General features: G+C 44.3%; 1 protein-coding gene across 2 annotated transcripts in view; it reads left to right on the top strand.

Annotated features, from left to right (window-relative positions):
• The window catches only part of LOC139546680 (adenylate cyclase type 5-like), a 142,235-nt gene that overhangs the window by 53,106 nt on the left and 75,312 nt on the right, over positions 1–13,817 (top strand). For both annotated transcript variants that reach the window (XM_071355335.1, XM_071355333.1), the window contains exon 2: positions 9,469–9,618. In XM_071355335.1, coding sequence (XP_071211436.1) covers positions 9,469–9,618 — 150 coding nt within the window. The remainder of the gene's footprint in view (positions 1–9,468; positions 9,619–13,817) is intronic.

Raw genomic sequence — 13,817 nt, 5'->3', positions numbered from 1 at the left:
TTTAGACTAGACTGACTTTATGACCAAAATCATCCTACTTACACTTTGTAGTACATTTTGACACTACAATAACTGTTTCTGACTCCTATCAATGCCACATAGGCCGTTTTTAAAGAGATCTATTGCTTTTTAAAGCCAGTCGCTCTTTAAACTGATCCTAGATCAGCACTCCTTCTCTAAGACTCTGTGAATGCAGGCCCAGATGGTGAGATTCATTATGATGAAGATTGAGCCTCATATTCAGAGCTGCCAGACTAGAGCAGAGGTATAGGCCCTGGGTGAGGACTGATTCCATATGAGATACAACATCGGTCATGGCTGATTTACTTCTAATGGAGCGAGACTGAGAGGGGGAAGGGTTAACAATGGAGCGATGGGAAGAACAGAGCAGAGGGAGAGATGCTGAAGGTAGGAGGTAATAAAGGCGATTTGTGTTGGGACAGAAAATATACAATTCCGGCTTGTTTAATCCATCCTTGGAAGAGCCCAGTTGAAACTTCTTGATTCCTCTGATCTTTGTATCTTAAACCTGTAGACATTACTGCTCCCCCGCAGAGACACGGTCTGCCCATGTACTGAACCAGTGGCTGAAGACAAAGGTTATGGCTTGAATCATTAAATTTGACATGATATGACTTCTAAACATGTAAATAATTGAATTGATTATTGACCTACCTGAAAACCAAAGTGTCAGATGCATTTTGGCTTGTCTTCCAGGTTGCGGTGAGGAAGGAGCCATTGAGCACTTTGCTTGTCCTCTTCTCAAGGTGTTTACCTTGGTGTTTCCTGCTGATACTAAACTACTCTATTTTCATGCAGGCTGTTGGAGGTCTGTCAGAGGCAGGGGACAGAGCCATATGTCACCCCTGCCTATTGACTGGATGGCCTTGGGACACATCCCCCACCCCCCATCCCCAGGCCTGTCATGTCACTCTGCTCCTCTGCTCAGACAGAGCTTTCTGGAGAGATCAGGTTCCTAGCTGCTCATAGCTCCACTGATAGGCCCTGGTGGTCTGTAACCATAACCAAACACATCATTCATGTCAAGTGGATACACTGTCTGTGACCAGTACATTATTACTACAGTACTATGAGCTGTGTTCTTCTGGGTACCGGGTGGAACATATTTGGGTCATCCTGGGAGACAAAGGAGATGTTTCTCACATATCATTTTGTAATACCAGACCAGTAGACAATGGGACATCCAGTGTGTGTTGGTAGGCTACACCTACTGTATGTTTGCAAAACTGTTCTCCTATCCGTGTGATGTATCTGAAGACTTAAGGGTTGCATGATGGAATCCTCATTCCCCATCCTGGGTTTTTGATACTGATCATGATGACCAAAGGGAATTCCACCAAGGTGTTGCCTTTCTTTTCTTTTGGTGAAGGTATTATCTCATAGGGAACATACAGTATCTGCCTTCTATTAACAAATGCATGTGTTTATTGTTAGGGTCCCAATGTATGGGAGGAAATTTGATTTGAGTGCTAGCTGTTGACATCAAAGCACTCCAGAGCCCACTGTGCCCCATGTGGCTGCTGTTTGCAAAGGGGGCTATATTTGGACTGGCTTTGAGTCTCTCTTCTCTTCTTTTTTGAAGTGGGGAGGGAGATGAAAAATGTAAAATGCTTTTTCTTCTGTTCCGTAGTTGGTGGTGGTGGGCACACCAACCTTTCTACTTCAAAGGTGTGAGTCAGAATTCAACATTTATGACTCAACGGGCTCAGCTGCCGTCTCCTGTGTCGCATGGCACGAGCATTTAAAATGAGCATTCAGTACCCATAGGAGAACAGCTCCATTTAAAATGAGCATTCAGTACCCATAGGAGAACAGCTCCATTTAAAATGAGCATTCAGTACCCATAGGAGAACAGCTCCATTTAAAATGAGCATTCAGTACCCATAGGAGAACAGCTCCATTTAAAATGAGCATTCAGTACCCATAGGAGAACAGCTCCATTTAAAATGAGCATTCAGTACCCATAGGAGAACAGCTCCATTTAAAAGCTAAGCAATAGTTTGGCACACAAGACTGTTTAGTACTACAGTAAATGATTACATTGATATTGTAATCCCCTTAGCCCCCAATCCTCTGGCCAGGATTCAATCAATTGCAGATAGTGAACTTTTAAATAGCTCAGAAATACCTTTGATTTACATGTTCCAGATGGAGCATGTTCCATATGGAGGGAGTTGACACTTGATATAGAAATTGTCAGTGTGGTTGTGTGCACTGCATGACTGCAAAACCTGGTTCCCTTTCAGAACTGAATGGGTCACCCAATGGGCCTGCAAGTATTAACTTCCTTCCTCTGTCTGGATTTCACTGCTGTGATAATCAAACACACTTATTCAGGAAGTCTGTTATTGATTGGATCCTGACCTTCAGGCCTACATTGCTGTTGTCTCGTCGTTGATTTCATAACGGATCACATGAAGAAGCGTTTGTTGAAATGGGAACACAAGATATAGCTCTGATTATGAAGAAGTTCATGGAGGAAAGATACAAGTTAGGATACTGATATAACCAGGAACAGAAGTGCTTTGTAGTATGTGTCTGTGTGCGTGCGTTTTATAAAGAAATTGACTCATTTTGCCTCAGTCTGAAGTATTGCAGTGCTAATCTATTCAAGGGAATTCATTTACACTCGTTGAATTTACTGCGCTGGCTAATGTAGTACAGGTCAAACTTGTGTCGCATTTTGAAAAAAGCCTTTTTTCCCCCATTAAAACATCACATCATAGAGAATGCCCACCTTCTCTTTTCACTGTGACACACCATTATGTCTGGCACTACTTTGGAGATGCACTTAGCTACAGTCAGCCTGAAGAAGATCAATGTCATTATGTTCTGTATCATCATCCATTCCCAGGTGGGTAAAATGTTCTGGAGATATTCTTCACTCTCAGAGTCAGTTTGGACCAACAAGATTAGGGCCCAGTAATTCTAAGTAATCGCCAGTTGAATACTGTTCCTCACCGTCACACAAAGTGAAACTTTTGGATTCTTGGAGCCTTCCAGCTTATCATCACATGGACTGAATCAGACGTTTCAATAGGACATTTGATTGGGCTTTTGGTAAATGAAAAATGTCAAATTCCTGCACATTTTCTATTTCTTTTCAAATTACATGTATCTTGACCAACACATGGCAGCACATTTGCCTTGCACATGAGAGCTTTATAGGACGTTATGGGACCGTAACATGTGGCACCTCACAGTGCCGTGTGATGCTGCTCAAAATAAGCAGCAAGCAGCCTGGCCTGCACATGACTTGCATTTATTTTAGCACACAATACACTTCATTGTGTTGACTTGACCCACACTATATAGGGATTCACATTTAGACCTGATGACTGTCCTGTAAACAGGGCCATTCAAAATTATTATTATTATACATTTTTTTGTGTGATTTTTTTTTAACAATACAAAACATACAAATACAAACGACAATATACAGACGCACACCAACATCCTCAATGTCACACCTGCCCAGACCCACCTGTTCACACCTCCCATCTCCAGCACCCTCATCACTCTCCACCACATGACCTCAAACTGCACCATTTTGTTTCTCTCCGTCGCCCACGCACTTTCAACATTTAGATAATAAAGCATTTGACCTTTCCATTGTGCTAACAATGGAGGATTGGTTGATTTCCAGTTTTGAAGTATACGTTTTTGATTGACAAGAAAAGTATCTTCCAACCAATCAGGTATCTCACTGCATCCTCATATGCCATGTCTTGAAATATGCAGACTGATGGATTAAAAGTACATTTACATTGTAATACTTCTGACAGACAACTTTCTAACTCTGCCCATAACTTTTGGACTTCATAATATTCCCAGCAGGCATGGATTATTGAGTCATTGTTAGTTTTACACTTAAGACATGACTCCGTTGTGCTGTAATAAATTGTATACACTAGTTTAAACTGGATTAAGCGTACATTTTAGCAAACTGTAATTTCATTAGTTATGTTCCAACATTCCCTCCATCTTGAACCAATATCAGTTATTTTTAAGTCTTGGTTTCAATAGGGCCATTTTAAATTGATGCTAGATGTTGTCACATGTTGCCTAGCATACATTGAAGGGGGTGGAGGTCATAATTAAACATGAATCCTGGGAGTCCTAAATTTGCTACTTTTCATCTACTTGAGAATGCAGAGTTACAGCTGTTTGTCATCTGCTTATTATAAACCATCTACGATCTAGCAGTCGGTGAAATACACTACGTTTTTAATGCCCCAGTGACAAAGGAAATTTAAAAAAGGCAATTTTCTCAAACTCAACACACCAAATAAAGCTGTCAGCAGCGATATGCACTACGGAATCTTGCCATCATATCAGACATGGCTGATGAGTGTGATTACAGTTCCTCAGAGGACCTGGCTCAGAGGCCCTGGCTCAGAGGCCCTGGCTCAGAGGCCCTGGCTCAGAGGCCCTGGCTCAGAGGACCTGGCTCAGAGGCCCTGGCTCAGAGGCCCTGGCTCAGAGGCCCTGGCTCAGAGGCCCTGGCTCAGAGGCCCTGGCTCAGAGGACCTGGCTCAGAGGCCCTGGCTCAGAGGCCCTGGCTGGATCCTGGTGGGATGCTTGATATTGAGTTGTGTCTTCTCAGCAGAGAAGCGTCTGTGAGACTCTCTCTCTCTCTGGATGATGGGTAGGTAAATATTGACACCAGTGCCGTCTTGCTCTACAGGGTTTTATAATGTCGCACCTAGAAAGGTACGCAGGTGATCTAGTGCTCCGCTCGTTCCCTGGTTACAACCGACGCAAGAAATGCGTAACACAGCACAGGACTCAATTAGCGTGGCTTGGTAAACAGAAACACGACCACAGAAAAATGCAACAGGGTCTTTGTGTTTGAGTCTACACTGACACACTCCATTATTATAGAGGTTGAATACAGAAATGGGTCAGTAGGATTTGTAATACAATATTTGTTTTTGACTAAAAATAGCCTGAAGACTATAGTGATTTATAATAGCCTGAAGACCATATTGATTGGACATTTTAACAGTACAGATGGTTAATAGAACCAGACATGGTGTTGGAGAGGACATGACTGTTATTTCAACAAATCTTTTATTAAAGGTTTATAAGCTATGTATAAACTCATGATTTATAGTTGATAAACTACTTATAAACACTGTTTAAAGTATATTTCAAGTGCTGCCACATAGGCTATTAGGAATTGTCCTGGCCTTATTCGAACAAAAGGAAAACATATTCTGATGTCATCGACAGTTCTGACAGCAACAGTTCTCTACTGAGCAAATGAAAAACTGTTAGCCCAGGTGTGTTGACATTCCTTCTTCCAGAGCCATATCTATTCCTTTTCTTATGCTTGGTTGTGGTTATTATTTTGTGATATCCAATTGGTAGTTACAGTCTTGTCCCATCGCTGCAACTCTCGTACGGACTCGGGAGAGGCGAAGGTCGAGAGCCATTCGTCCCCCGAAACACGACCCTGCCAAGCCGCACTGCTTCTTGACACACTGCTCGCTTAACCCGGAAGCCAGCCGCACCAATGTGTTGGAGGAAACACCGTACAACTGGCGACCTTGTCAGTGTGCATACGCCACAGGAGTCGCTAGAGCGCAATGGGACAAGGACATCCCGGCCGGCCAAACCCTCCCCTAACCAGGACGACTCTGGGCCAATTGTGCGCCGCCTCATGGGTCTACCAGTCTTGGCCGGCTGCGATGCAGTGTCTTAGACCACTGCGCCACTCAGGAGGCCCTGGTCGTAGTTATTCTGAGTAATGTGAGATTTTTCTGTGGTGTTGATGAGTGCTGCAGGAGACATGCATTAACTAGAGGGAGACAGTACCACAACATGCAGGGCTTGACCTCTCCCGTGTTCACTCTGGATGTACTACACACACACACACGTGCGCTCCATACACACACACTCTCCCTGTCTGACAGACCCATTTCTCACACACACACACACACACACACACACACACACACACACACACACACACACACACACACACACACACACACACACACACACACACACACACACACACACACACACCATATACAGGAAGGAATAATGTAATGCATCTGGGGAGAGATAGATCCATTAGGTAAACAGGGTTTGTTGTCTAGGGGGGGCTGTTCAGGGGCCTCATCTGTGTACTTGTTTGGATTACAGGCAGGCAGGCAGTATTACATCTACCTGCAACATGCTCCACTACTCTCCCTGTATACTCATAGTAATAGGACTGGGACCGTTGACTTTAAGTACTTGGGAGTGGTTTTTTACTGGATTGCAAGGTTTGTTGATGTGTCTGTCCTCGAGGAGGGAGGGAGAAAGCTAGGCTCTCTTAAAGAAGGTATTGCTGTGTTCAGTGACATCATGAAGCTCAGACATTTTAGTGCATTCGGTACTTTTGACAGACATTCAGGACATCAGCAGGACATCAACAGGTCAGAGACCTCATCGAGCCCCTCCCGCCTTTTCTTGTATTTGATTTTGGGAGGTACATTTCTTGTCGGGGGGGGGGGGGGGGGATCACTGCCTGATTCCACTGAACAGGTTAAAAAGTCCAGAGTCTGGTAAGTGAAGTGACTTTTGTCATCCTTTGTAGTCCTTTCTAATATGTTCGGACCAGGCTAGGTAAGGGAGTATAAATAGAGTAGGATTGTTGTTTGGGAATATTTGCATTGACCAGCTGGAAGCCTTCTCTGATGCTCTGTTGTTTCCATGGTAGTGCAGTGGGGCTGGAGGCAAATCCCTCAGCCTGGCCTTAGTCTGCCCTGGCTTCAGCAGCTGCCCTACTGGCCTGCTACTAATACAACTACTATTCTATTAGGCTCGCTTAGATAGCTCAGTAGTAGGGAATGGCTATCACAAGGCCTTTTTTCCCCTATGCAACATCCACATGACCGTCCATATCTGATGCTCAGAGCTGGTAACCTCCACCAAAGGTATCTGCATGCTTCCCATCCGAAACAGTTCGTGAATATATTATGATCACATTTTGTTCGTTTTGGTTGTTGGCAAGGTTTTTTCCAGCTGTTCGTGCACACAACAAAAAAAGATACTGCACCTAACATGTTATTTAGATGTTAGTTAGTTATTCCTGTGGCACTAGAGATCCTGGTTTGAGTCCAGGCTCTGTCACAGCCGGCCGTGTCCGGGAGACCCATGGGGCGGTGCATAATTGGTCCAGCATCGTCCGGGTTAGGGGAGGGTTTGGCCGGCAGGGATGTTCTTGTCCCATCCTGCACTAGTGCCTCCTGTGGCGGGCCGGGCGCAATGCACGCTGACACGGTCGCCAGGTGTACGGTGTTTCCTCCTCCATACAAGTGGGCATTGTATCAAGAGGCAGTGCGTCTTGGCTGGGTTGTGTTTTGGAGGACGCACAGCTCTCGACCTTTGCCTCTCCCGAGTCCGTACGGGAGTTGCAGCGATGGGACAAGACTGTAACTACCAATTGTATACCACGAAAAAGGGCTAAACAAAATATAAAAAATACCAAAAATAATTAAATTGTATTATAGATTTCTTGACTTATATTCTATTTTGAGGAAGTGTACAGTATACTTGCTACGGCGTCTCAAGCGGGACAAACAGTAGCTGGGGTTCATCCAGTTGACCTGTAGACTGTCATTATGTAGTTATATAATGGTCAGGGGTCAATGCAGCTCCACAAGGCATTTAATACACCTTCCTCTTTAGAGTAGAAAAACACATCAACCTCTTCTGGGTCTCTGTGGGACAATCTCAATTGCATACTCCTCACGTCCTCTCTCCTCGCCTCCTCGAAACCCATTGGAGGAGAAAGTCAGAGGGGAGGGACCTCTGGCTTTCTCATCCAATGGGTTTTGAGAAGGAGGCAAGGAAAGAAGAGGCAAGGAGTAAGCAATTGAAACTCTCATATTCTCTTGTCTCCCATCTCATCTCTATTTCTCTCTCTTTGTGTATTTTATTTATTTTTCTTTCTCCATCAGTGCTTACTCTCTCTCTCGCTCGCTCTCTCTTTTCCTTTCAGTCGTTTTGTTCTATTTTAAGCTTCATCACAACCTCCTATCCCTCTATCTCCTCCCTTCCTTTTCTCTTAAGCCTCAAGAGAGATCTCACTAATAGAATATTGACTCTATAAAGACATGTTGTTTTTTCATCATTGGACATGCCATCAGTGTGAGTAGGAGTCAGCTGCTGATTTTCTGATTCAGTCCATGTGTGGTTTCTGTGAAAGGGATGGCTGTAGCCTATGGCTGCCAGTCTCAGGACAACAGTGTGCTTCTTTCATCTCTGCTGACTGAAGGTAGTTCAGACACAGCCTTCAGGTGCCTGGTGTTATGTTGGTTTGAAATAGCCGCCTACTATTTGTTGTCTTACTTGTGCTTGCCTGGTGCAATAAAACCAATATAATAATACAAAAAAGGTGCCACTCCACTCACCTGGCACTCCAGGTATGCTCAATCAAACACTACTTCTGTTTGTACAGATGGCCTGTAATCACTACTGATTGGCCCTGTCAGTGAGACATTACCAGACATTACCCTAACGGCACTGTCAAATTAGTGTCAATACTCTCCCTGTCTGACAGACCCATTTTTCTCACACACACACACACACACACACACACACACACACACACACACACACACACACACACACACACACACACACACACACACACACACACACACACACACACACACACACACACACACACACATGCTCGCCTGCCTTCCTGTCCTCAGTGTGCAGTGTGAGATATTTTGGCTGGAGATCTGTGTGCAGGAGTACAGTTCAGATCGGCTGAGACAGACAGATGGATGTTATGAACCATGGTGTGTGTGGCCTGGTGCTCCTGATACAGACAGACAAGTTTTGTCCCAAATGGCACCCTATTCCCTATTTAGTGCACTACTTTTGACATGGCTAGATAGAGGTCTTGTCAAAAATAGTGCACTATGTAGGAAGTTATGTACCATTTAGGACATAGACACAGTCAGACAGTGTTGAGGGAGTTGAGACGCCAGAACAGAGAGGACCAGGGACACTAAAGGCTCATCACTCTACTCAACAAGTAGGAAGACTGTAGGAAGAATACTGCTGAAGCAGGGCAGGGCTGAAAAGCATCAACTGAACAGCTCTCTCTCTCTCGCCCCCCCCCCCCCCCCATCTACGTCTTGGCTTATTTTGGTCTCTCTCTCCCTCCCCCCACCCCCATCTATGTCTTGGCTTATTTTGGTCTCTGTCCGATTTAAGTCATTTGGACAATAGACACAACTACCATTTATGGGAATGGAATATGCAAAATGTGGTGACGGGGGATAATATTAGCTTCTACATAAAATCTCACACAGGAATTAGTCGTGGAGGGGATTGAAATATGCTACTGTAAGCGTTCTGTATTACATTTATTTAAAACTGTCTTCTTTCTCTTCCTATTTCTTCCTCACCTTTCCCTCTGTCTCCCTCCCTCTCCAGATAGTGTCCAATGTCCTGATCTTCTCCTGTTCTAACATCGTGGGCGTGTGTACCCACTACCCAGCCGAGGGCTCCCAGAGACAAGCCTTCCAGGAGACCAGGGAGTGCATCCAGGCTCGCCTCCACTCACAGAGGGAGAACCAGCAGCAGGTAATGCCTGTCATGGGACTGTGGAGGACTTGACATAGTTAGGGCTTTATGAATACATTTAATGTATGTATTCATACTTAATTATACAGTATTACTTGAAATGATAGTAATTAGTTGATATTATGGTAAGTGATAAAGATTGGTATAGTTGGTTTAGTTGCAGCAGATACTTTGATATAGTGTTTTCTGACACACTACACTCACACGCATGACACTTACACTGTCACATGACTCTGAAGGACCTAATAGGAGACCGGAGGTCATAGAGAGCAGGAGGTTCATAGGTTCAGATCACCTGTAATGACATCTGGTTCTAAACTCAGCAAAAAAGAAACGTCCCTTTTTCAGGACCCTGTATTTCAAAGATAATTTGTAAAAATCCAAATAACTTCACAGATCTTCTTTGTAAAGGGTTTACACACTGTTTCCCATTGTCACGCCCTGACCTTAGAGAGCCTTTTTATTTCTCTATTTGGTTAGGTCAGGGTGTGATTTGGGTGGGCATTCTAGTTTGTCTATTTCTTTGTTGGCCGGGTATGGTTCCCAATCAGAGGCAGCTGTCTATCGTTGTCTCTGATTGGGGATCATACTTAGGCAGCCTTTTTCCCCACCTTAGTTTGTGGGATCTTGTTTTTGTACAGTTACTGTGTAGCCTGCAGAACTTTACGTTCGTTTATCTTTTGTTGTTTTTTTGGTGTTCATCAAAAATAAAGAAAGATGTACGCTTACCACGCTGCACCTTGGTCTCATTCCAACAACGGACGTGACACCCATGCTTGTTCAATGAACCATAAACAATTAATGAACATGCACCTGTGGAATGGTCGTTAAGACACTTACAGCTTACAGACGGTAGGCAATTAAGGTCACAGTTATGAAAACTTAGGACACTAAAGAGGCCTTTCTACTGACTCTGAAAAACATCAAAAGAAAGATGCCCAGGGTCGCTGCTCATCTGCGTGAGCGCTACAGGGAGACAGGATGGACAGCTGATCGTCCTCGCAGTGGCAGACCACGTATAACAACACCTGCACAGGATCGGTACATCCGAACGTCACACCTGCGGGACAGGTACAGGATTGCAACAACAACTGCCCGAGTTACACCAGGAACGCACAATCCCTCCATCAGTGCTGAGACTATCTGCAATAGGCTGAGAGAGGCTGGACTGAGGGCTTGTAGGCCTGTTGTAAGGCAGGTCCTCACCAGACATCACTGGCAACAACGTTGCCTATAGGCAAAAACCCACCGTTGCTGGACCAGACAGGATTGGCAAAAAGTGCTCTTCACTGACGAGTCGCGGTTTTGTCTCAACAGAGGTGATGGTCGGATTTGCGTTTCTTGTCGAAAGAATAAGCGTTACACCGAGTTCTGTACTCTGGAGTGGGATCGATTTGGAGATGGAGGGTCCGTCATGGTCTGGGGTGGTGTGTCACGGCATCATTGGACTGAGCTTGTTGTCATTGCAGGCAATCTCAACGCTGTGCGTTACAGGGAAGACATCCTCCTCCCTCATGTGGTACTCTTCAGGCAGGCTCATCCTGACAGGACCCTCCAGCATGACAATGCCACCAGCCATACTGCTCGTTCTGTGCGTGATTTCCTGCAAGACAGGAATGTCAGTGTTCTGCCAAGGCCAGCGAAGAGCCCGGATCTCAATCCCATTGAGTATGTCTGGGATCTGTTGGATCGGAGGGTGAGGGCTAGGGCCATTCCCCCCAGAAATGTTCGGGAACTTGCAGGTGCCTTGGTGGAAGAGTGGGGTAACATCTCCCAGCAAGAACTGGCATATCTGGTGCAGTCCATGAGGAGGAGATGCACTGCAGTACTTAATGCAGCTGGTGGCCACACCAAATACTGACTGTTACTTCTGATTTTGACCCCCCCTTTGTTCAGGGACACATTATTCCATTTCTGTTAGTCACATGTCTGTGGAACTTGTTCAGTTTATGTGTCAGTTGTTGAATCTTGTTATGTTCAAACAAATATTTACACATGTCAAGTTTGCTGAAAATAAATGCAGTTGACAGTGAGAGGACGTTTATTTTTTTGCTGAGTTTAATAGTAGTTGTGAGGTCAAACTTGGATCAGTTCATTGACCGCCTGCCTCTTAACGGACTGTCTATTGAGTACTCCTTTAAACGGCATAGCATGTTCTCCGGAAACCATTCAAGCATTTACAGCCTACCTTTACACTTGGATAAGGAGAGGACGTTGCTTTTTTTGCTGAGTTTAGGAAGTCCAAGATTGCAGTTTTTTTTTTACAATCACTAGGACCCATTTATCAATACTTAGGTCACTTTTTCAAAAGTCTTCACACAGTGAGCACAACAGCAGTCTATGTGGGCTAAACTGTGGATAATGTTTCATTGCTTTGGCACAAAATGCATTCAATGACTACATCTTCAAATGTCATGAATTATTTTCTCACTCAGACACAACCACCACCAAAACTCTATGTACCTACAGGCCAATTTGCACATGTTTACATACTCTTTTCAAAACTGTTATACTTATTAAGTTCAAAACCAAACATAACACAAAATTGAATAAGACAGCAGTTTGCTATATTTCTACAGTAATACTGTATATAAATATATTCCAAATATAAAAAATGAAATACTGTCAAAACAATTAGACCAACCACAGCTGATTCCCATTGTAGCTGAACACCTACCCAGGTGTTGGTCTTTCAATTTCATGACCATCTATACAAAAGGGGACATCTTAGGAATAATGCTGTACTGTAATGAAAACATGGACCCAGCCAGAGATAGAGAAGTGGCTGACAGAGGAAGAAGAGTGGCTGGAAGAAGACAGAGGGAGAGGAGTGAGTATGATGGTGGTTGAAGACTGAGACAAAGATCAAGAGCTGTATTCTCAGATGAGATTAGGGCTACTATAATTGATCATGTAATAAATCATGGTCTATCAATGAGAGAGGCTGGTCTGAGAGTGCAGACAAATCTGCAACGCTCAACAGTGGCATCTATTGTGAGAAATTTCCAGCAAAACAACAGGTGAGATGTGCATTATTCTGCAAGGGCATCTGACTGAACTGCACATTACAGAAGTAAATTGAGCAAAGCCTCCAAGCCCACTTGTGTGTAATTGTTTTTGTATTTCTGCTTAGGACACAACGGTTACCTCCCACATGCGGGAGAGGTAGGATTTTCACTGCTGTGCAGGAAACTGCAATCGTTGATATGGTCATCAGAAACAATGGTATAAAACTCAGAGATTCGGGACAGAGTGTCGGCAGACAACATTACATTTGGAAATATTCACAATGTAAGCATAACAACTATTTCTAGAGTCCTGAAACAACATCAAGTCAGGATGAAGAAGTTGTACACTGTCCCCTTTGAGAGGAAGTCTGAACGAGTCAAGCAACTCAGGAACCAATATGTCCATGTAAGATGACTATAAAATACAGAACTGGTTTAGAACAAAACCAAACAGGGCAGAGGCACACAATGGCATGTTTTAAGGTATAATGTAAACTACTGTAATAGCCTACCTCTTATGTTTCCTTGTGGATTTATTGTAGAGAGTCATGGAGATTGAAGCCAGGCAAACACCCCACATATTCATCTTTGTGGATGAGGCTGGTTTCAACTTGGCCAAAACACGGCGGCGAGGAAGGAATGTGATTGGGAAAAGAGCCACAGTGGATGTCCCGGGCCAGAGGGGTGCCAACATCACAATGTTTGCAGCAATATCCTCTGATGGATTGCTGTCACACAAACTGCTAATTGGGCCATACAACACCGAGCATCTCATTTTATTCCTAGATGACCTCTATGGAAGGGTTGTGCCAGGTGAGGAAAGGGTTGCATTGAGGCGGAATCGGCCAACGTTTGTAATTGTATGGGACAATGTGGCATTTCACCACTCCCGTGCAGTCACAGAGTGGTTTGCAACCCATCCCAGGATGGTGTCACTTTTCCTCCCACCTTACTCTCCACTCCTCAACCTCATAGAGGAATTATTTTCCTCATGGAGGTGGAAGGTTTATGACCACCATCCACATGATCAAATGTCGCAATGAATGCTGGATGCCTGGACATATCTGCAGAAGCTTGCCAGGGATGGACCAGGCATGCCTAAAGATTCTTTTCTAGGTGTATTGCCCAAGATGACATAAGATGTGATGTGAATGAGAACCTGTGGCCAAATGCAGAAGACAGGGTTGATTT

The sequence above is a fragment of the Salvelinus alpinus genome, chromosome 20 (assembly GCF_045679555.1).
Source record: "Salvelinus alpinus chromosome 20, SLU_Salpinus.1, whole genome shotgun sequence".
Taxonomy (NCBI): Eukaryota; Metazoa; Chordata; class Actinopteri; order Salmoniformes; family Salmonidae; genus Salvelinus; species Salvelinus alpinus.
The sequence above is the reverse complement of the archived record's forward strand: the minus strand, read 5'-3'. Positions and strand labels throughout refer to the sequence as shown.